This window comes from Macaca nemestrina, chromosome 11, assembly GCF_043159975.1.
Source record: "Macaca nemestrina isolate mMacNem1 chromosome 11, mMacNem.hap1, whole genome shotgun sequence".
Classification (NCBI taxonomy): Eukaryota; Metazoa; Chordata; class Mammalia; order Primates; family Cercopithecidae; genus Macaca; species Macaca nemestrina.
The window spans coordinates 83821675-83847004 of NC_092135.1; the positions used below are offsets into that span (position 1 = coordinate 83821675).

The 25330-nt window shown below is 36.1% G+C and overlaps 1 protein-coding gene across 2 annotated transcripts in view; it reads left to right on the forward strand.

Moving 5' to 3' along the window:
- Nucleotides 1-8280, forward strand: part of LOC105468262 (fibrous sheath interacting protein 2) — a 95130-nt gene extending 86850 nt beyond the window's left edge. For both annotated transcript variants that reach the window (XM_011718362.3, XM_071073026.1), the window contains 3 exons: nt 3369-3412; nt 6864-6933; nt 8144-8280. In XM_011718362.3, the coding sequence (XP_011716664.3) occupies nt 3369-3412; nt 6864-6933; nt 8144-8280 (251 nt within the window). The remainder of the gene's footprint in view (nt 1-3368; nt 3413-6863; nt 6934-8143) is intronic.
- Nucleotides 8281-25330: the final 17050 nt, after the last annotated feature.

Genomic DNA, 25330 nt, shown 5'->3' on the forward strand with positions numbered 1-25330 from the left:
AGAGAGTATTGTAACAGCAGTTTATATCTGAGCCAGAATCCATGCTACTAGAATTTAATTATTTCTTTGAAGGATTATGCCTCTTTTTAAAGCTAAATTTATTCCCTCATATTAAAATCTGGCTAGGATGTACCTCACTTTTTTTTTCATTTTTCTATTTTTTTTTATTCAATCCTTAATAGTACTGGCTCCTTAGAAAATTTGTAACGACTTTTAGGTTCTCTAATTGTCAAGACTTTAGAGGGAGGATCAATATGGTTCTAACAATAATAGCATATATAAGAGGTAGAGTGTCATGTTTGCTATAAAGTCACATTGAAAGTCAAACCACAAGTTTATCATTACTATTTCAAACATGCAACCAATTCAACATATTCTCCCAATTTTAAAGTGAAAATCATTTTTATTAAGATAATCCATAAAATAACATTAAGTATGCCAGAATTCAGTGACCATATCATAGATTTCACAAAAACCACTCCTATAATGTCTGAATTGTGGAATTATACTTTGCTAGATGCCAACAGAAACTGTTTCATACAACCATACTCATTTCATAGATGAGGAAACTCAAGCTGAGGGTGAGGCAGTGACCCATCCAGCATTCCTCTGAGTCAAAAACAGAGTCCAAAACAGACCAATGTAACAGACGTGGCACACCAGAAGGGAGGAGGGGGGTGAGTGCTGAAAAATTACCTATTGGGTATAATATTCACTATTCAGGTGATAGGTCACTAAAAGCCCAACCTCACCATTATGCAATATATCCAAGTAATAATCCTGCACATGTATCCGGTGAATCTATATATAAACAAAAGTTCCATCTGCATCCCACGTCTCCTGCCTCTAAATTCAGTGTTTTAATATGCTTTTCCCAACTTCATTTTGGTGATCTTGCTTAGTACTTATATCCTTTAGTAATATCACAGATGTTCAATTAAATCATTTACTTACTCATTCATCCAAAGATTTGCTGAGTGTTTTCTTTGTATCCTGAGATTCCATGTCTGAACAAGACTGACAAAGGTTTAGCTCTCATGGAATTTACACTTTAACTCGGAGTAGGAAGTCCCATCCCAAGAGTAAAGACTTAAACAAGATAATTCCAGACATTAATAAGTAAAGTCATGTGTCACATAATGATGTTTTGGCCAATGATGGACTTGTATAAAATAGTGGTCCCATATGATTATAATACTGTATTTCTACTGTACTTTGTCTATGTTTAGATACACAAATACTTACCATTGTGTTACAGTTGCCTCCAGTATACAGTGTCATAACATTCTGTACAGGTTTAGCCTAGAAGACATACCACACCATATAGCTTAGGTGTATAGTAGGCTATAGCATCTAGGTTTGTGTAAGTACATCCTATGATGTTCACACAATGATGCAATCACCTAATGAGGCATTTCTCAGAATGTAACCATGTTAAGCAATGCATGACTGTACTTCCCATCTCATTTAGAACAAAATCTCAAGTCATCACAATGGCTTACAAACCCCTACATCATCTGGGCATCACCCTAACATCCTATTCCCCCTCTAAGGTACTCCTCTTTTTCTTTCTGGCTCAATTCATTCCAATCACACTAACCTCCTTGCTGTTCCTCAAACACTTTATATATTAATGGCCCTTGGATTTGCTGATCCTCCTGTACTCTTTCCCCTATATCTGCATTGCTCATTCCTTACTTTCAGATCTTGGCCCAAATGTCACTTTCTCAGGTCTTCTCTGGCCACACTCTGAAACTGCAACTTAATTCTGATCAGTGCACTACCTATCCCAGTTCTTTGCTTTACTGGATAGCACTTTTTGTTATAGTGTGTATTTTAATTGTTTTTTTGACTGTCTCTCTAGAATGTAAGCTTCATAAAGGTGGAGATTTCTGTCTGTTAACAGCTGTATCACCAAGAGCCTAAAACACTACTTTGTTTATAGTAGATACAGGGATTTAATGAGATAGGAGAGACTATTGGATCAACCAAAGGTGAAGGAGGAGTACAAGAATTCTTTCTTTTGGTTACGTTAAGATTGAGGTATCCTTTAGACATTCAAGTTGAGATGTCACATAAGCAATTGGATATTTAAGTCTGAAATTAAGTGGAAAGATTAAGGCCAGATATATTCATTCCTAATTCATATATACAATAAAATCTCAAATAACTTAAATCCAAAAATTGGGGCCCCATAAATATCAGGAAATTTTTTATGCCTCTTCATCAAAACAACTTCCTAGTTTTTCTGGGGAGTTGGAAGCCCATATGCCTTAGAAACTTAAAAACTTGTGTTTGGAATCATTGCCCTTGTAGTAAACCCAAATGTTCTCATTCATTTAAAATAAAATCTGTTCAATTATGTGCAATATATATTTAGGTGCTTTTTAGGAAGATTATCAACCAACAATGAAATCTAACCAATTTTGTCAGATATTTTAATCACTTCTCATATTTGAGCTGATTGAGATTTTACTGTTACTTTTTTTTAGAACCCATATTGGCCCAAAGGGTACTTTAGATAGTTATTGCTTGTGTTGGCTCGTGATGAGTGTAGCTATATAAAATGCATAGTTTTTTCTTATATGATATCTATAGCCAAGGAAGACAGTCTCATTCACGTACTATGTATGAGAAAACAGAGTCAGAGAAGTTAGATGTTCAGTGTTCACACAGCTTTAAGCAATGAAGCTAAGATTTAAATACAGGGTTTCTGCCTTCTTAGCAGGTTAGCTGCTTCCCTTGCAGTGGGTTCTTGAGAAGCTTCTCTCACAGTGTCATTTCTACCTCCTTGCCTGAATTTATTTCACTAATATATTGACCTCCCCTGGAACTCAGACAACTTTTGGTTCTATAGACTCCACCAAATTTCCTCTGAGCATTACCTCGAAGCTCTCCTGATTCTCCCAGAAGTTACTATTTAATAATACCCGTACTCTCCTCTTTATTCTAATAAGCTGCTTTTAAGTAGGTATGTAAAGAAAGTGGTAGACCTGGAAGGGCTTTTAAGAATCATCTATAGAGTAATCCCTCATTTCACAGGTAAACAAACAGGCTTATAGGGATTGAATAGTTGCGCATAGATGTATAGCTACTAAGTTACAGAGCTTGCCTCTCCCACTATGTTACATTTCATCTTTCATAATTTCTAAATTTCTAACTGAAGGGCTAAGACATGCCCCAACATTCTAGGGCTCTCACTTACTTCAGTGTTGTTCCCAATTGCTTATACATTTAAAATAACAACTTCTTCGACCTGCTTAAATTATATGATTCTTTGGTGAAAAATAAGTAATATGATCAGATTTCTGTCAACAAATATATATGCCTCAGAAAGAGACTATTTTACTTTTTTTTAATCTCTACAGAAAGTTCTCAGGAACAAAAGCCAGAGCATGCAAGCAGTGTTAAGGTAAGTATTTTTAATTAGCCTTAATTGGTATATATTAGGATCTAGTTAAGAACAACTCAGTTTTCATAGTTCAGTCAGGGACTGTGTGGTATGATTTGAAGGATATCAGAAAGCATTCTCCTATTCACAATTTCTTACACCCTCTCCCTCTTCCTAGTTGAGGCCTGTCCCTGGTATACTAAAATATGTTGACAAAATCCTTTGGGTTAAGTCATCATTTCTTGTTTAGGTGCACAAAGTAATATACTGGTTCTCCCTAGCATCTAAGTACAATTCTGTTTATTAGCTCTGTTAGTACAGTCTCTAGCAAAACACTAGAGGGAGTGAATTACTCGGCCCTACCTAGGATGAGTAGACTCAAGTGAGAAACTTGGGGAGGTGGGGAGAAAACAGAAGCTTCAAACATGGGAGGGGCATGGCTTGCAGGAAGTGAGTGCTAATTCTATTTTTCTGTATTCCTAAACATTACTTCTTTACCGGCAACTTTCCACAAAGCCCACCTACTCCCCAGTGTGAGCCAAGAAAATTTCCTCTTTATAAATCTTTCTTATAAAGTTTCCAATGAGAAATGAAGCTACACATCTTCGTCTGTGTTTTTTAATCAGATTGTTTCTTTCTTGGTTCAGTTTAATCACCCTTCAAGTGGGTCCTTCCACCCCCACATACAACATAAGCTATCAATTATGGAGTTACTTCTCATATCGCAATATAGTACAATTTTCAGAACCAACTTTTAAAATCTTATAACTTACACTTAAGATATATTTTTTTAAATGTTCAAAGATACTGGATTTATCACCCACTGAAGCTAATCCTCATTTGTGAATATAAGTATTTATTTAACTACCTCAGGCTCCATTTTGGCCACACTTTACATATAACTTGCATATATGTAAATTTACAGTATAATTTACAGTAAAATTATATGGCAACAGAAGGGAAATGCTGAAGCTCTAATCTAAGAACCTGTTGACACTCAGTGTGTCAAGTGGAATTTCTGGCTAATCTGGACTCCTTCTGCTTTTGTTCCTTCCCTCTTTGCTACCTTTTCCATGGTAAAATTATGGGTAAAGTTGTTATCTAATCCAGTTCTGGGTAAGGTGGAGTAGGCAGGCTCCATCTTACCTCTCTCAGTGATTACAACTAAACACTGTGGGTAACTACCGAGGATTCTGAAAAATAAATAACAAGAGTTAGGCAGGGGAATCAAAACTCAAAGAATGGCCAATGCCATTGTGAGTTTCCTGGGTTTTGTTATTTTATTTGCATATCCTCTAAGACTCAGGGAAACTCAAATCCTGGAATTGCATAGATCAACTGGATAGAATATAGCTCCTAGAGAAACCATTGTTTTCTTACCGCTTAGGAGATTCCCGTGACATGGAGAATCTGGGGAGAATCCCCACTTTTTCTCCCTCCTTGGTCCTGCCTCAAGGCAAGGTCCCCTCGTGAAGCTGCATGGCAGTAGCAGCAGAGGCCGCTGAGGTACCACTTAAAACTCTGAAAGAAAATTCTTCTCTGACCAATAGGGAAAGGGTCTTCAGTAGACTAAGGAGTATTGATTGAGCCTGTTGTGCTTTTCTCTGCTTTCTCTTGTCACTTTACTCTTAGTGGTAGATGCAGATATAAACTAGAAACAGCACATACACAGAGGCTAAAGCCACAGCATTTTAGCCATAGAACTAGAAAAGGGGGCTAATGAGAGTCAGGCATTGAGGAAAATCACAAAAAGGGGAACCTCAAAAATCTGTTTATAATGCCCCCTCTGAATTGTACATATTTGGAAATTACCTGAAGTTACAAAGACAAAAGTCTTCGAGAACTTGAACTGCATTCTTAACAGTAGTGCATACATAAGGATACTCAAAGCTACAAAAATTTTGAAAACAGAAATTAAATTGAAACCACAGCCATGAGAGGCAGGCTAGGATGTGTGATCTGAACATAATGAGTCAATTACCTACCAAAATAAAAAAACACGCGCACACACACACATCCTCTACAGGATTTTGAAAGGACCAAAAATCTGACTACTTACATATAATGTGCAGGATACATTCCAAAATGATTCAACATACAAAAAACAAAGACAATATCTACAGCTTTCAAGGAAAAGGTCAAAAGATGCCAACTCCGACATAGCCAAGGTTTTGAACTTTTTAGATTAAAAACTTTAAAGTCATGATTTTAACAATGCTCCATTAAGTAAGGGTAAGCACTCTTGTATCTAACAAACAGATACACGTTTTCAGCATAACTTAAGTACTGTCATCCCCTCATAGCTGTAGGGGATTGATTCCAGGAATCCCAAAAGATATCAAAATTCAGGGGTACTCAAGGTCCTTATATAAAATGGTATATTTGCATATAACCTACACACATCCTCCCATATATTCTAAATTATTTCTAGATTACTTATCATACCTGACACAATGTAAATATTATGTAAATAGTTCTTATGCTGTATTATTTAGGGAATAATGACAAGAACAATAAGTCTATACATATTCAGTATACATACAGCTGTCCATTATTTTTCATTTATTTTTTTATCTTTAGTTGGTTAAACTTATGGATACACAACTGAGAATCAGCACTTTACATTGTCTCTGCCCCATTTTATTCCTCAGTTATCTTGTTTCCAATAGCTTAATATGTGAGCACCCTTAAGTCTTCTTGGAGGAACTATGGTAAAACTCTTGTAATAGTATCTGTTGCTTTTTACCTGATATAGACACTGCGCATTCCTCTTATGTTACATGTATTTAAGCCTTGTTTTATTGATTTTTAACAGATGACATTTTAGAATAGCTACAGAATTCTGGTACCCTTCAAATCTACCATTTTAGAATAGTTTCAGAATAGCTGAAACCCCACCACCTGTCCCAGGCTATTTTATGCCTCTCTGGGACAATTGCTGCTCTTGCATTCAAAATTGATAAAGGTCTACAGAGTAAAGCTAGTACTGGAGACACAATCCCAGCACAACCAGGTCCACAGAGTCACTTTATTGCTCCAGACTCTGCAGTGGCTAAGATTTCAATAAAAGAAAATTTGGGGTTACAAAGTGAACATCCTTTTTTCTCCCCTTACTATTACATCTTTTTTCAGAAAAGAATTTTTAACTTTTTTCAATTCAGTCAAAGGATAGAGGAGGCAGATAGAGCTGAGATTTTTCATGAGTTAATATGGCTGAACCATTGACCCTCATTTAGTGCTAGCCAAAGCCTGCATTCATAACAAGTGTCAATCTTAGGCATCTTACTTTCCAAAAATTATGAGCCTCAGCCTTATTGAACAATTCTTTGAGATTGCAGAGCACAGATATATTTTATGTAAGATACTGTAATGGTATTTATAGGTATATCTAGTGGATTTGAGGATTTATGGGTATATTTAGTGTTTAGTGTCCAGTGAAAGACTCAGTTTGTATTTCAATTTACCTTGGCAGTTTATCACCATCTTTGAAAGATCCAAGGATGTTCTTGGCAGTGCAAATCCCTCAAAGGAAGTCACTTCAGGTACAAAATGTACTATTTTAACAACTGGTGTAATTAAACTCTCAACTGCATCATTTTGAGTTTAGAATTTTTTATTACTGTCTGGAAATGAGTGACTCTCCCCTTGCATATTATCAAAATGGGATTGAAATAATATTCTTACTGTTTGTATAAATACCAATTTTCAGTTAATTATGTAGTTCTCTATCTTTACACCAAAGGGACAATAGATAATATAACTAAAATATATCAGGCCCTAGCTATTCCCATTTTATTTAAAGAAAAAAAGTGAGAATCATTAAAGAGAAAAATGACAATACGTTATCCCAGGTTATCCCACAGCTAACAAGCAGCAGAGCTACGTTTCAAATCCCAATCTCATGCAACATCATCACTGTCTACACACTCAAATGGTTATAAGAGCAAGGTAGGTACCATAAACAACAGCAGCAGGTTGAGAAGGGGTGTGTGACTCATGGGAGATGGCATGCTGTCTTTGAAGGAGGCAGCTGCTACTCAGCTACAATCATTGGCATGCTAGATTGTTCCTAGTTCTTCCATTTTTTCAAAAGAAGCTGGGAATTAAAGTTTTATATTAAAATTTATAACTTTTGAGTGTCATGTACTACAATCAAGAAAATACAGGATTTTAGTAGCCCTATCACAACTTATGAAGTATCAGAAAAGCACATAAATGATTATTTCTTTACATATACAATTATTTCTTTATGTATAAAATAATAATTTTGTTAAACTGAGATGATTATATTCTTTAAAACCTCATGCTGAATAAATGGTGCAAAAAAATCCAAATAGGAACTCTCTCATTACCTACACAATCCTATTTTCCATGACATAAATAATCACTTGGGGTCAGTCAATGGAAAATTTACTTAAAGTAGGTGAGAATTTATAGTATTTTTAATGTGCTTCTACTTTCTCTTGAGCATTCTGAAATAGGTGTCCACACTGTGTATAGTTGAAAGTTACTTTCGCATTTAACTCATTAGACATTTTCAGAGAGTGTTCTGCTGAGAAAAGAGAAATGGACTTTTGCATACTTGACTAAAGAAGTCTTATAGTACAGTAGGCATAATGATGTCATGAGAGTCAGAAAATCTGGACCCTATTACCAGCTGGGCCACCTTTTACTCATATGACCTTAGGCAAGGTATTTGACCTCAGCATCCAAAAATAAAGATATCATTCTTCTTGTTTACTTTGTCCACAGAAACTCCCAAGTCTGATGTCTCCAAACAAGGATCTAAAATGCTGACAAAAATGTCTTCAGCTTTGTCAAAGGTGTTTTCTCTATGTAACACCAGTAATCCCACATCTTCCTCACCAGCTCACAAGGATGAACACTGAAGCTTTTGTACCTGATATAAGTATGCTTACTTCTCTTAGAAAATAAAATGGTTTTTAAAGCATAGTATAGTGTCTTATAAGATGATTCGTATACTACTGAAAATAAAAGCAAAAGGAAGCATAAAAGGGACCAGGTAAAAGAAGGGTTTAATAAATGCTTTGGACAAGCATTTTGATGTAAGAAATGCTAATAATTAGTATTACCTGTGTGCCATGAGAGTTAAATGACTAAACATATAATTATTAAACTAGACAACTCACAGTACCCACCAGGAAATGCACATTGATTTCTCCTGTTAAATTTTATAGGATGTTGTTACTGGGATAGTTATTGAGATGAAAACCAAGCTGAACATGAAACTATGTAAGGGACAAGTTTATTGTTAAAGGCATATTTAGATACTCAAATAAAAGGATTTATACCAGATAAATTTTTCCCACCTGTAAGTAAAGTTAGTTTAGTTTATGTCTCCCAGGCAAAATGATCCAACTGTAGATAAAGCATCATTTGAAAGTAAGCGATAACTGTATAAATGCCATATATACATAAAATGGCCGCTGTGATTAAAAAAATCCTTACAAGTAAGGTACTTCTTATGGATAAAATATCAATCAAGAAATCATTGGTCAATAAAGTTATTAAATAATTTTCAGGAATATTATACTCAAATATAGAGATCAAGATCCATTTGTAAAAACAAAAAGTAATGGGAAAAATTTAATAAGGTGGCTAGCTAGTGCAGTGATAAATTTTTCAAAATTAGCTGAACTTGCAACTTTGTGATATAGTTTCAACGTCAGCATATTTGCCTCTGGAATCCAAGGAGGTTTTATAAAGAGATTCAACAGATGGACCAAGCAGCCAGGAAAGAATGTCAAATATTGTCACCCAAAAATGGTGACTAATGAATTTTTAGAGAATGCGTATTCTATTTTATCTAAAATTTTCTTGACAATTGCCAGTAATAAAGCAGAAATTTCTGAAAAAGTTTTGTTTTAAAACACCAAACTTCCTTTAATGAAGTTGACTGGTGCAGTAATGACAGGAGAGAAAAAAGTGATTATCTAGTTAAATGTTTACATATAAATAATAAAATTATGTAACTGGAGGTTTAGTCTACTTATAATAATCTCTTAAAAATAGATTAATCCCAAAGATCATACAAAATTGCCTAACTTGTAGATGCAGACCTTCTAAAAAATTATGGTTGGTGAGAAATAGCTGGAAATTCATTTCTGAATTATTTTCAGAAGAGCTCACTCTACATCAGTTTGCATTAGTTGACAGTGTTGTTGAAAGCATTCTTACAGATGTCATCCAAACCAATGATGTTTCCCAAACTTAGATATTATGTGTTTATAAGTTGTCTTTCAACATAACATAAGATTTCACTGTAAAAATTTAAAGTACTCTAATTCACATACTTATCAATTGAATAATATATAAATGTAAGATACTCTGATTTAAGAGAGTTTTTAATGGTGAAGGAAATTTCCCGTTTTCTCTGACTCAATTAGAGGAAAGAACGTCAAGTTCAGAATTAGTCCTTGAAGTTGACAAACTTTAGTAAGGAATGGTTAATATTATTGAGAAATTTAAGTCCTAGGAAAAACCATCCAGAAATACTTTTGTGTTAGACATGTATAAGAAACATTGTCTTTATTTTCAACTGAACTAGTAGGGTAAATGTGCTAAAAGTATCAAACACTGAATTGAAAAAAATATATATTATTACCTGATAAAACCTGTAGTAGCTGAAATTTCTAAAAGTAACATTAGTCTTCTAGCTAATGACTAATGCTAAAGCAGAAGAAAGCTTTCAAGATTCATAAAATTGAAATTATTTCTTAGGTTGTTGATTATGTGTTTTACTAAAACGAACTGGAAAACATTTTGTGTGAAAGACTAGAAAATAGACATTTTAGGTTTGTAGATTCTCTGTCAAATCTACTCCATTATGCTATTGTAGCATAAAACCAACCATATACAACACATAAGCAAATAGATGTGGATGTGATTCAATAAAACTTTCTTTATAAACACTGAAATTTGAATCTCATTTAATGTTACATGTCATAACATAGTATTTTTATTTTGATTTTTTCAATAATTTAAAAATATAAAAATTATTCTTAGGTTGATTAAAGACAAGTGACAGGACAGATTTAGTCTGTGCTGATTTCTGTACTATAATAATTTGGAACCCATGAATAAGCTTAATATTATATGAAGGGTACAGATTATTGCCTTAAAATAATACTAGTGAAGGTTCAAAATCTGTTGTGGGAATTCAGGGACCCTGAATGGAGGGACTGGCTGGAGCCATGGCAGATGAACATAAATTGTGAAGATTTCATTTTAATATGGACATTTATCAGTTCCCAAATAATACTTTTATAATTCCTTACACCTGTCTTTAATCTCTTAATCCTGTTATCTTCGTAAGCTGAGGATGTACATCACCTCAGGACCACTGTGATAATTGTGTTAACTGTACAAATTGATTGTAAAATATGTGTTTGAACAATATGAAATCAGTGCACCTTGAAAAAGAACAGAATGACAGCGATTTTTAGGGAACAAGAGAAGACAACCATAAGGTCTGATTGCCTGTGGGGTTGGGCAAAAAGAACCACATTTTTCTGCTTACAGAGAGCTATAAACAGACGTGCAAGTAGGAGAGATATCTTTAAATTCTTTTTCTAGCAAGGAATATGAATATTAATACCCTGGGAAAGGAATACATTCTTGGGGGGAGGTCTATAAACGGTTGCTCTGGGAGTGTCTGTCTGATGTGGTTGAGATAAGGATTGAGATATGCCCTGGTCTCCTGCAGTACCTTCAGGCTTACTGGGATGGGGAAAAACTCCGCCCTGGTAAATTTATGGTCGACTGCTTCTCTGCTCTCAAATCCTGTTTTCTGTAGTTTAAGATGTTTATCAAGACAATACATGCACCGCTGAACATAGACCCTTATCAGTAGTTCTCCTTTTTGCCCTTGAAGCATGTGATCTACTCCCTGTTCTTACACCCCCTAAACCCTTAATAAAAAAACTTTCTGGTTTCAGGCTCAGGCAGGCATCATGGGCCTACCAATATGTGATGTCACCCCCGGTGGCCCAGCTGTAACATTCCTTTCTTTGTAGTCTTTATCTTTATTTCTCAGCTGGCCAACATTTATGGAAAATAGAAAGAACCTACGTTGAAATATTGGGAGCGGGTTCCCCCGATAAAATTCCATTACAAAAATTAGTTTGTGTAGTTCAAATGTTGATTTCTGTAGTGATTTACTTATTGAATATATTGTTGAAAAGCCACATGAGCATTCTGCTAAAATATACTTAGAGTTAGAAAAAGAAGAGTTAGGGCTGGGCACGGTGACTCATGCCTGTAATCCCAGCACTTTGGGAAGCCAAGGAGGACAGATCACTTGAGGTCAGTAGATCAAGACCAGCCTGGCCAACATGGTGAAACTCCATCTCTACTAACAATACAAAAAAAATCAGCTGCACATGTTGGTGGGTGCCTGTAATCCCAGCTGCTCAGGAGGATGAGGCAGGAGAATCAGTTGAACCCAGGAGGCAAAGGTTGCAGAGGGCAGAGATCACACCACTGCACTCCAACCTGGGGACTCCATCTCAAAAAAAAATAAAGAAAAAGAAAAAGAAAAGATAAAGAAGAGTTAGATCAAGATTTAATTTGTAGGTAAATTTCTAGTTCAAAATTCTTTCTTACTTTGAGAGTAGCCAATCAAAATGGATGTAGACATAAAATCAGAAGACTTGGTAGTCATTTTTGTAAAAGAAATAAACTAAAACCTCAGTTTATAGTGCTGCATAATGGTGGAGCAGGCAGCTCCAAGCTCTTATCATCCCACAGAAATATTGACAAATAAGAAAAAAAATGTCAGAAGCAACTTTTTCAGAACTCTGGAAAACGGTCAAAAGTTTACAGCAATTAATCAAATACTGAATCAAGAAACATAGGAAAGATTTGTGATATATTTACTTGCCCTTGCCCAAACCCTTTTCTCAACCCAGTAGCAGTCTTGAACAAAGGAGTCTACATTCCAGTGCTGGGCCTTTTTGAGAGAGCACAGCAGATCTTATTCTACAATTACTGTGTACGTCTGTTCTCAACTTTCTGTGTGCCACATGAACAGCTGAAGCAAGGTACTTGTTTCTGTTTTGTCTAACTGGGAACTCAGACTGGAAAAGCAGTGAACATTGCTCAAAAACACTGCAAACCAAGTAACAACCTGGAGATGCCTGAGGCATAAAATAACCAAAGAACCGGGAAACAAAAATAAAAACAAAACAAAACAAAAAAACAACCTGGGGAGAAAATCTTCTAAGAAATCAAGATGCCCACATCTTCTATGTGGGGGAACTTAGAAAGCCATACACATGTATAGGGGAAGACCTACCTTCAGAAAAGAACAAAAATAACCTAAGATTTTTACCTCAGGTTTTTCCTTTGGCTCTGTGCAAACCTAGCTAAGAACTGAAGGAGTTTCCTAGCACAGATCCAATAAGCACAGACTGGGAGATGTATTTCCAGTTGTTTCGTTGTTTGCTTGTTTGTTTTGTTTCTGTTCTTTAAATACTGGAGTTCAAGGAAATCTCTGTGAAAACTCTAACTGAATACCAGGAATGGATACTTCAGTGATCACACAAGGAAGAGTCTTTACAAAAATACATTGTCAAATACGCTGTCAAGACACTAAACAAATAGACCACTAAAGCCTTCAGCAGTCAAAAAACAACTCCAGGAAAAGGGGACTATCTGATTTCCATAGTTACCACATAATATTATTATGCCCAGTTTTCAACAACAACTACAAAAATCACAAGAAATACAAAGAAGCAGGAAAGTACAGCTCATTTAAAGGAACAAAATAAATAACTAGAAGCCATGCCTAAGGAAGTTTATACTTTGGATTAATTATACGAAGACTATAAAACAACTATTTTAAAAATACTAAAATAGCTTAAAAAAATACATAGACAAAGAATAAAATAAATCAAGAAAATAATACAAATATTAATAAAGAGATAAAATGATAAAAAAGTATCATTGAATGAAATGAAAGTATCATTGAATGAAATGAAATAAAAGTAAACATTCACTGTGGAAAAGTTTGGAGGTTCCTCAAAAAAATTAAACATGGAATGACTACATAATCTATTATTTTATCTTCTCAGTATACACCCAAAATAATCAAATGCAGGGATTTAAACGTATAATAGTACACCAACGTTTATAGCAACATTTTTCACAAAGCTAAATGTGAAAGAAACCCAAATTTTTTATCAGTAGAGGAATAGATAAAATATTTGTGTGTATGTGTGTGGGGGGGGGGAGGGGGGAGAGAGAGAGAGAGAGAGAGAGAGAGAGAGAGAGACCCAACATAGTCTTAAATTCAGTCTTAAAAAGCAATGAAATTCTGATACATTTTACAAAAAGGAAGAAGCTGGAAAACATTATGCTAAGTGAAAAGGAGACACAAAAGAGAAAATGTTGTTCCACTTCCATGGAGTACATAGAGTAGACAAATTTATAGAAAAAGAAAGGAGAAATAAAAAGTAGAAAAGAAAAAAGTAGGAAAAACTAGAAAGTACAGTTGGAGAGAGGGAGGAATGGGAAGTTATTGTGTAATGAGCACAGTGTTTCTCTTTGGAATGATCAGTTCTGGTAATCAATAGAAATGATAATCACAAAACAGGTGAATGTACTTAATATTAGGGAACTATACACTTAAAATCATTAAAATGATAAAAATGGAAAATTTTATGTAATGTATATGTTACCACAGTAGTAGAAAGGAAATCACATAGAAATTCTGAGGCTGAAATATACCATAACTAAAAGAAAGAATTACTAGAGGGATCCAATAGCAGAGTCTGAACACACAGAAGAAATAATCAGTGAACTTGAAGACAAAACAATTGGAATTATTTATTCTGAGAAACAGAAAGAAAAAATAATGAAGAAAAGTAAACAGAGCCTAAAGGACCTAAGAAAAACCATCAAGAGACCAAAGTGTGTAAGGAGGAAAAATAATATAGGAAGAAATAATTTTAAAAACTTATAAATTTGCCAAAAGACATAAATCTGTAAATCCAAAAAGCTCCCAGAACTCAACTAGAATAAACTCAAAGATACTCACACCAAGACACACTATAATCAGAATGTCAAAAGCCAAAGACAAGATTCTGGAAAATAGGTAGAGCAGAAAGCAAAAGAAGTCTCTCACCTCACCTAAACAACAATTTTACTGGTAGAATATGGCTGATGTAACTATTTTGGAACTCTGGCATTGACTGAAAGCTGATATATTTTAGAATAAGGCATGGATGCTAAATTGCAGTTAATTTCAATTTCTTAGCACAGTAGAAGCTACCTATTTGAATTCCCATCCTGGGCAGGAAGCTGTGCTCATGTTCTTGGAGGAGTCTGCACACAATTTGTGGGAGCACAGGTTCACAAGGAGGACCATTTCCTCCAAGTTTTGTGAGTGTCATCTCTAATCACTGATTGCTGAATCTCATTAAAGAGGTACAGACAGAGGTGGGTGGTAATTGTTGCTGCTGCTTGCATTGTGAAAACGACTTCACTTCCAGTTGAAGTGATTTCCAAGATTTGAAGGACTGATGTCTCTTTCATCTCCTTAAATTTTTCTCCCTTTTTGGGAGCTAGACATTCAACACTAGACATTAGAAAGCAATGCATATACAAAGAAAAAAATAAAGTGATCACACACGCTCAGGAAAAGGTGCAGTCTCAGAAAAGACCTGAGAAGACCTTAAGTTTACATCTCAGGCAGATCCTTGGGATACAAAAAGCCACAATTTAAAAAAGTAACTAAAAACAGCAAACCAGGAAGGGGATAATGTGATTTCCAGAACTACCACATTTCTTATATTCAAATGTCCAGTTCCAATGAAAATTCACAAGGTATACAAAGAAACTTGAAAGTGTGGCTCATTCAAAGGAAAAAAAAATAAACAAAAATTGTTATATAAAAAGGCCTGACAGCAAATATACTAGAAAAACACTTAAAAACAACATTATTAAAGATGCTCAAAGATATAGTTAAAACTGATGTATGAAAAAAATCAAAATATGAATAAAAGACATAGAAAGCTTAACGGAAAACAAAAATTCTAGAGGCAAAAATTACAATAACCTAAATAAGACATTTACTAGAGAGATTCAAAAATGGGTTTGAGCAGGCAGAAGAAAAAAACCTCAAACTTGAAGATGGAACAATGAAAATTAATTAGTCTGAGGAATAGATTTAAAAAATTAAAGTGAAGTGAACCTAAGGAACCTGTAGGTCACCACTAAGTGGATCAATTCATTTTGTGAGTCCCAAATGGAAAAGACAGGGAAAGGGGGAGAAGGAATATTTGAAGAATGTCTGAAAACTTCCCACATATGATGACGGATGTGAATATAAACATCCAAAGTCAATAAACTCTAAGTAAGATGATCTCAAAGAGAACCACACTGAGGCATGTTATAATTATATTTTCAAAAGATAATGAGAATTTTGAAAGCAGTAAGAGAGTAGTGACATGTCACAGGAATTCTCAATAAGATTGTCAGCAGATTTCTCTTTTTTTAAAAAAATTATACTTTAAGTTCTGAGGTACATGTGCATAAAGTGCACATTTGTTACACAGATATGCATGTGCCATGGTGGTTTTCTGCACCCATCAACACAACATCTACATTAGGTATTTCTCCTAATGCTATCCCTCCCCTAGTCCCCCACCCCCCGACAGGCCTAGTGTGTGATGTTCCCTTCCCTGTGTCCAAGTGTTCTCATTGTTCAACTCCCACTTAAGAGGGAGAACATGTGGTGTTTGTCTAACTGGGAACTCAGACTGGAAAAGCAGTGGACATTGCTCAAAAATGTCCTTGTGTTCTTGTGTTAGTTGGCTGAGAATGATGGTTTCCAGTTTCATCCATGTCCCTGCAAAGGACATGAACTCATCCTTCTTTATGGCTGCTTAGTATTCCGTAGTATATATGTGCCACATTTTCTTTATCCAGTCTATCATTAATAGGCATTTGGGTTGGTTCCAAGTCTTTGCTATTGTCAACAGTATTACAGTAAACATACAGGTGTATGTGTCTTTATATTAGAGTGACTTATAATCCTTTGGGTATATACTCAGTGAGGAGATTGCTGGGTCAAATGATATTTCTAGTTCTAGATCCTTGAGGAATCTCCACACTGTCTTCCACAATGGTTGAACTAATTTTAACTCCCACCAACAGTGTAAAAGTGTTCCCACTTCTCCACATCCTCTCCAGCATCTGTTATTTCCTGACTTTTTAATGATCATCATTATGACAGGTGTGAGATGGTATCTCGATGTGGTTTTGATTTGCATTTCTCTAATGGCCAGTGATGATGAGCCTTTTTTCATATGTCTGTTGGCTGCATAAATGTCTTCTTTTGAGAAGTGTCTGTTCATATCCTTCACCTACTTTTTGATGGGGGTGTTTGTTTTTTTCTTGTAAATTTGTTTAAGTTCTTTGTAGATTCTAGATATTAGCCCTTTGTTCGATGAATGGATTGCAAAAAATTTCTCCCATTCTGTAGGCTACCTCTTCACTCCAATGATAGTTTCTTTTGTTGTGCAGAAGATCTTTAGTTTAATTAGATCCCATTTATCTATTTTGGCATTTGTTGCCATTGCTTTCAGTGTTTTAGTCATGAAGTCTTTGCCCATGCCTATGTCCTGAATGGTATTGCCTTTCTTCTAGGGTTTTTATGGTTTTAGGTCTTACATTTCAGTCTTTGATCCATCTTGAGTTAATTTTTTTATAAGGTGTAAGGAAGGGATCCAGTTTCACCTTTCTGCATATGGCTAAACAGTTTTCCCAACACCACTTATTGTATAAGGAATCTTTTCCCTGTTGCTTGTGTTTGTCAGGTTTGTTAACAATCAGATGGTTGTAGATGTGTGGTGTTATTTCTGAGGTCTCTGTTCTGTTCCATTGGTCTATATCTGTTTTGGTACCAGTACCATGCTGTTTTGGTTACTGTAGCCTTGTAGTATAGTTAGAAGTCAGGTAGCGTGATGTCTCCAGCTTTGTTCTTTTTGCTTAGGATTGTCTTGACTATGTGGGCTCTTCTTTGGCTCCATATGAAATTTAAAGTGTTTTTTTCCAATTCTGTGAAGAAAGTCAATGGTAGCTTGATGGGGATAACATTTAGTCTATAAATTACTTAGGGCAGTATGGCCAAAATAATTTATAGACATTCATGATGTTGCTTCTTCCTATCCATGAGCATGGAATGCTTTTCCATTTGTTTGTGTCCTCTCATATTTCCTTGAGCAGTGGTTTGTAATTCTCCTTGAAGAAGTCCTTCATATCCCTTGTAAGTTCTATCTCTAGGTAATTTTTTGTCTTTGTAGCAAACATCAGAGCAAAACTCAGGGAGATAGAGACACAAAAAGCCCTTCAAAAAATCAATGAATCCAGGAGATTTTTTTTTTTTTTTAAAGATCAACAAATAGATAGACCACTAGCCAGACTAATAGAGAAAAAAAGAGAGAATAATCAATAGATACAGTAAAAAATGATAAAGGGGATATCATCACTGATCCCACAGAAATACATACTGCCATCAGAGAATACTATAAACAACTCTATGCAAATAAACTGGAAAATCTAGAAGAAATGGATAAATTCCTGGACACATACACCCTCCCAAGACTAAACCAGGAAGAAGTCGAATCCCTGAATAGACCAATAACAAGTTCTGAACTTGTTTAGATTAATAGCCTACCCATCCCTCATGGCATTTCCCAAAATTGGGTTCCCATCTTCATCAAACTTAGAGTAACACCGATTACCCCAATGTTTTCCTTTTTTACATTTTGGACATATTTCAGGATCAGCAGCTTTCTTTTTTTGCCTCTCTGGCAGCCTGACTCTCAGATTTTTTTCTACATTCTTTTTTAGTATGACCATGCTTCCCACAGTTAAAACAATCTCCAGGAAATGGAGTATTTCCTTTATCCACTCTCAGTCCTGCAGATTACCTCCAATATCATCACAGGCCTTGATATAATCAACTAAATGTGCTTTCCTTCTGATAGGTCACAGAGCTGCCTGGCAATCGGGATTAGCATTGTCAAAAGCTAATAACTGCAACACTATATCCTGAGCAGCCCAATCTGCAATCATCTCTTTAAGAGACTCCTGTAACCGAGCTATAAAATCAATGTATGCTTCTTTGGATCCCTGCTTTATAGTACTAAAGGAAGGGTATTGTTCTCCACCTGAAGTGATTTTTACCTAAGCTCTAATGCACACTCCTCTAAGCTGTTCTATGGCATCATCCTGCATGACCAGTTGTGCATCTAAACCAGCCCAGCTGCCAACCCCCAAAACTTGGTCTGCAGTTATATTAACTTGAGGTTGGGCCTGGGAATTGTGAGCAACTTGAATCGAAGCTTCATCTGCCCACCAAGTTTTAAATTATAAGAACTGAGCAGGAGTTAGACAAGCTTGAGTAAGAGCATCCCAGTCAGTAGGAATCATCTGACTGGAAACAGCAACATTCTTTAACAGTCCCCTTACAAAAGGAGAACCTGATCCATACTGATTAATAACTTGTTTAAATTATTTGAGTAATTTAAAAGGAAAAGGCTCAAATGTAGCTATAATATTTCGCTGTTGGGGTGTATTCTAACAGGCAACTGCCAGGCCTCTAAATCACCCTCTTGTCTAGCTTGCTGAATTCCTGCCGGAATAGAACTAAGAGCGGTTACTCAAGGCACTGCTCTAACAGTCACTGGGGCAACAACCTTTTGCCCAGTGTCCTCCAGAAAAGAAAGATCTAGAGAGTCAGGCCACTCTTTTTCTTCAAAATAATAATGAGAGGGTGCAGAAGGGTAGGGATGAACCTCTCCTTCCTTTGCCACTTTAGCTTTAGCTGGCAAATAAACCTGCCCTGTAGCCTCTTCTGTTACTTTGTTATACTCTCCTTCCTCCTCATCATCAATGTGAAAAAGTTCCAAGGTGGAACGAACCAGAGCCCGCACTTGTCCCATTGTTACCCTGATGCTTCTGAGCTCCCCTTCTTACTCACCACGGGGATTGTTTTAAGAGTACTTGGGTGTCCTCCAGCTAGTTCCACTTTCTCCAACTATTGCTCCGGCGACCCTTCAACCTGGATTCGAGGCCCCAAGTTGGGCTCCACTTGCCGAGATCAGCTCAATCAGGGAGACCCTAACCCAGCAGCACCAGAGGAATTAAAGACACACACACAGAAATATAGAGGTGTGAAGTGGGAAATCAGGGGTCTCACAGCCTTCAGAGCTGAGAGCCCTGAACAGAGATTTACCCACGTATTTATTAACGGCAAGCCAATCATTAGCATTGTTTCTATAGATATTTGACTAACTAAAAGTATCACGAAGGGATGGGCCAAATTAAAGGAATAGGTTGGGCTAGTTAACTGCAGCAGGAGCATGTCCTTAAGGCACAGATCGCTAATGGTATTGTCTGTGGCTTAAGAATGCCTTTAAGCAGTTTTCTGCCCTGGGCAGGCCAGGTATTCCTTGCCCTCATTCCAGTAAACCCACAACCTTCCAGTGTGGGCGTTATGACCATCATGAACATGTCACAGTGCTGCAGAGATTTTGTTTATTGCCAGTTTTGGCACCAGTTTGTGGCCAGATTTTGGGGGGCTTGTTCCCAACAGAGGCAGCAATTAATAGCCTAGCATCCAAAAAAAAAAAAAAAAGTCCAGGACCAGACGCATTCACAGCCAAATTCTACCAGAGGTACAAAGTGGAGTGGGTACCATTCCTTCTGAAACTATTCCAAAAAATAGAAAAAGAGGGAATCCTCCATAACTCATTTTATGAGGCCAGCATCATCCAGATACCAAAACCTGGCAGAGACATAACAAAAAGAGAAAATTTCAGGTCAATATCCCTGATGAATATCAATGCAAAAATCCTCAACAAAATACTGGCAAACCAAATCCAGCAGCACATCAAAAAGCTTATCCACCATGGTCAAGTTAGCTTCATCCCTGGGATGCAAGGCTTGTTCAACATGCCCAAATCAATAAATGTAATCCATCACATAAACAGAACCAATGACAAACACCACATGATTGTCTCAATAGATGCAGAAAAGGCCTTCGATAAAATTCAACAGTCCTTCATGTTAAAAACTCTCAATAAACTAGATATTGATGGAATGTATCTCAAAATAATAAAGAACTATTTAATGACAAACCCACAGCCAATATCATACTGAATGGGCAAAAACTGGAAGCATTCCCTTTGAAAACTGGCACAAGACAAGGATGCCCTCTCTCACCACTCCTATTCAGCATAGTATTGGAAGTTCCAGCCAGGGCAATCAGACAAGAGAAAGAAATAAAGGGCATTTAATTAGGAAAAGAGGACATCAAATTGTCTCTGTTTGCGGATGACATGATTGTATATTTAGAAAACCCCATTGTCTCAGCCCCAAATCTCCTTAAGATTGTCAGTAGATTTTTCATAAAAACTTTGGAGGTCAGAATGCAATGGATCAATATACTGAAACTGCTAAAGGAGAAAAAAAATTCAAGCAAAAATCTATACCCAGGAAAATTGTCCTTTAAATGTGATAAAGAAAATTAAGACATATTCAGACGAACAAAAGCTAAAGAATTTTCTTACCACTAGACCTACTCTGCAAGAAATGCTCAAGGAAGTCCTACAGGATGAAATGAAAAGACAATAGACAGTAATTCAAAGCCATATGAAGAAATAAAATGTGAATAAATGTAAATCCATTGGAAATTATAAAAAACTAGTATTAATGTAACAATTATTTATAATACCATCTCAGTTTTCTATACGATTTAAGGTGCTAATGTATTTTTAAAATAATTGTCTAAAAGCTAGTACTATTGTAACTTTGGTTTATAATTTCACATTTATACTTTAAGAGAAGAATGCATTTAAAATACCACTTTATACTTTTAGACCCACAATGCATAAAGATGTAATTTTGTGACAATAACTGAAAGTGATAGAGATAAAGCAATAAAGGAGCAGAAATTTTGTAAATCATTGAAGTTAAAATAGTATAATTCAAATTAAGTTATTGTAACTTTAGAATGTTAAATGTAATCTTTATGGTGACTAGAAAGAAAATACCTTAAAATACAAAAGCAAATGAAAAAGAAAGTTAAATATTTCATAACAAAAAATTGAACAAAAAAAAACAGTGATGCAGGAAATGAGGGACAAAGAACTGATAAATCATATAGAAAACAAATAGCAAAATGACAGAAGTATGTCTTTCCTTATGAGTCACTACTTTAAGTGTAAATGTATCAAACTGTTTCAAATTAAAAGACAAAGATTGACAGACTAGATTTAAGCAAACATGATTCAATTTTATACTGTCTACAAGAGACTCCCTTTAGCATCAAAGGCACAAATAGATTGAAAGTTGCAACACAGGCAACAACATGGATGAAGCTTGAGCGCATTATGCAAAGTGAAGTAAGCCAGTCACATAAACACAAAAACTGTATGAATTCACATAAATGAGACACTTAGAGTCTTAGTTAAAATTATAGAGACAGAAAGTAGAATGATGGTTGCCAAGGGCTGGAGGGCTTAGAATGAAAAGATATTGTTTAATGGGTTAAGTTGTAGTTTTACAAGATGAAAAGTGTTAAGGAGATGGATGGTGGTTGTCTTAGTCCATTTAGTGTTGCTATAACAGAAAACCTGAAGCTGGGAATTTTATAAAGAAAAGTTTATTTCACTCATGGTTCTTCATGTTGGGAAGTTTAAGGGAATAGTCCTGGCTTTTGGCAAGAGTCTTTCTGCTGCATTATAACATGAGAAAGAAGATCACCTGGGAAGTGGACACATGCAAAGAAGTAAAATGCAAGGGGCATCCTGGCTTTATTACAATCCATTCTCACAGGAACCAATCCATTATTGCAAAAACTAGTCCAGCCTCACTGGAATGTGAACATACTACCGTAGGAATAGCACCAAGCCATTTATGAGGGATCTTCCCCCATGACAAAAATACCTCCCAAGCATCCCTACCTCCCAACACTATCACATTGGATTTCAAATTTTAACAAAAATTGTGATGACAACAAACCACATTTGAACCATAGCATTCTACTCCTGGCTGCCCACCACTCATATTCTTCTCACATACAAAATACCCTCACGTTGCAGGTCTGCAGACAGCACCATGTGGAAATATCCAAGGCTTACCATTTGGGCCTGCAGAGCAGTGATCTGAGCTGTACTTGGGGCCATTTGAGCCACAGCTGCTTCAGTTAGTACGACCAGGATGCAAGGAGCAGTGTTTTAGGCAACATAGGGTAGTGGAACCATGCGCCTGTCGCCCAAAGTCATTTTATCTTCCCATACCACTGTAATGGGGAGGGTAATCTCAAAGGCTTTTGAAATGCCTTAACTGCCTCTTATCCATTGCTTTGACTATTAACATCTTGCTCCCTTTTATTCATGCTAATCTCTTAAGAAAGTGATTACTCAGTTGTATCCTTTGATTTCTCCCGTGCAAATGCTCTTATTCTTTACCACATGGTCAGACTGAATTTCCCAAATCTTTATTTTCTACTTCCCTTTTAATTATAAATTCTGCCTTTAGGTCATTCCTTTACTGCTGTAACTGATCATAAGCTGTTAAAAGTCGTAACCATATTGCTTATTGAATACTTTGATATTTAGAAATTTCTTCCACCAGGTATTCTAGTTTGGTTTTTTATGAATCCCTAGGTCATGAACACAATGCAACCATGTTTTTTACAATGGTATAACAAGGATAACCTTTGCTCAGTTTATGAAAAACTACTTCTCATCTGGTCAAAATTTGCCTTCTTCTGAGCCCTCTCCAGCATCACCCTTAATGCTTTATTCATAACAATAGTCTTTTTTTTTCTGGCCTGATCCTCCAAACTTTTCTAACCTCTACCCATTACCCAGTTCCTAAGACATTTCCACATTTTCATGTTATTTGTATAGCAAAACCCACTCCTTGGCACCAATTTTATGCTTTTGCCAATTCTGTGTTGCTATAATAGAATGCCTTAAAACTGGATAATTTACAAAGAAAACAGAACTATCTATCTCATAGTTCTACAAGATGGGAAGTTCAAAGACATGGCCCTGGCTTCCGGTAAGAGCTTTTGTGCCATCTCACAACATGGCAGACAAGATCAAAAGGGAAGTGGACACATGCAAAGAAGCAAAACACAAAAAGTGTCCTGGCTTTATAACAACCTGCTCTCAAGGAAATTACTCCATTTTTACAAGAATGAATATAGTCTTGCCAGAGTAAGAATGCACTACCAGCCAGGTGCAGTGGTTTGTGCCTGTAATCCCAGCACTATAATCCCAGGTCGAGGCAGATAGATCACTTGAGGTCAGGAGTTTGAGACCAGCCTGGCCGACATGGCGAAATCTCTACTAAAAATACAAAATAAAACAAAATCAGCAGGGCATGGTGGCATGCACCTATAATCCCAACTACTCAGGAGGCTGAAGCAAGAGAATTACTTGAACCTGGGAGGCAGAGGTTGCAGTGAGCCGAGATTGCACCACTCCACTCCAGCCTGGGTGACAGAGCGAGACTCCATCTCAAAACAAAAAAAAGAATGCACATGAAAACAGTAACAAGTCATTTATGAAAGATCCACTCCCATGACCTTTTACTTGGCCTCACTTCCTAACACTACCACACTAGGGGTAAAATTTTAACATGAATCTGAGGGGACAAATTTATCCAAAAACTATAGTGGTAACAGCTGCACAATATTATGAATGCATTTAATACCACTGACATATAAAATTTTAATATGATTCCAATTGTACATTTTATGTGTATTTTACTACAATTTTATAAATTTGGAAAAAAGACAATCATAAAAGCAGTGTCAGAAGAGACTCCTCAATGTTCATGTACAAAGATTCTCAATAATATTTAAAGTTATTAAAAATTGTCAACTAAGAATTATATGCCTCCATAATTTCTTATAAGATATTCTTGGCCGGGCGTGGTGGCTCATGCCTGTAATCCCAGCACTTTGGGAGGCCGAGGTGGGTGGATTACGAGGTCAGGAGATCGAGACCATCCTGGCTAACACAGTGAAACCTCGTCTCTACTAAAAATACAAAAAATTAGCCGAAGGTGGTGGCGGGCGCCTGTTGTCCCAGCTACTCAGGAGGCTCAGGAGGCGGAGCTTGCAGTGAGCCCAGATAGCGCCACTACACTCCAGCCTGGGCGACAGAGCGAGACTCCGTCTCGTAAAAAAAAAAAAAAAAGATATCCTTAAAAGTTGAGGCAACTTGTTAGCACTAGACTTCTCCTGTAAGAAATGATAAAGGGAGTCCTGCAAGTTAAAATGAAAGTCACTAAACAGTAAGTCAAAACCACATGAATAAATAAAATTCTGGCAAAGGCAAATACATAAGTAAATATAAAAGACAATAGTATTATATATTTGATTTGTAATTATGTTTTTCATTTTCTTCAGAACTTAAAAGGCAAACTTGTGAAAACAATTATAAATCTATGGTGTTGTCCACACAATATATCCAAAAGCCACTTGTGACAATATACAGGAAAATGGGGAAGATGAAGCTGTATAGGAGCAGAGATTGTCCATCTACTAAAGTTAAATTGAAAGCAATTAAATTGTATGCTATAAATTACAATATTAAATGTAATCTCCATAGTATACATTAAGACAATATTCAAAATAAACATATGAAAGAAAATGAGAAAGGAATCAAACTACAAAAAAATCAACTAAACACAGAAGAAGATAGTGTTCTTAGTTCATTTGGGCTGCTATAACAAAAATATTTTAGATGGGGTAATCTATAAACAAAAGATTTTTCCATAGTTCTGGAAAGTGGAAAGTCTGTGATCAAGGCACCAGCAGATTAGGTGTCTGGTGAGGGCTTGCTCTCTGCCTCAAAGTGATATTTTCTTCTTGCATCTTCACATGGCAGA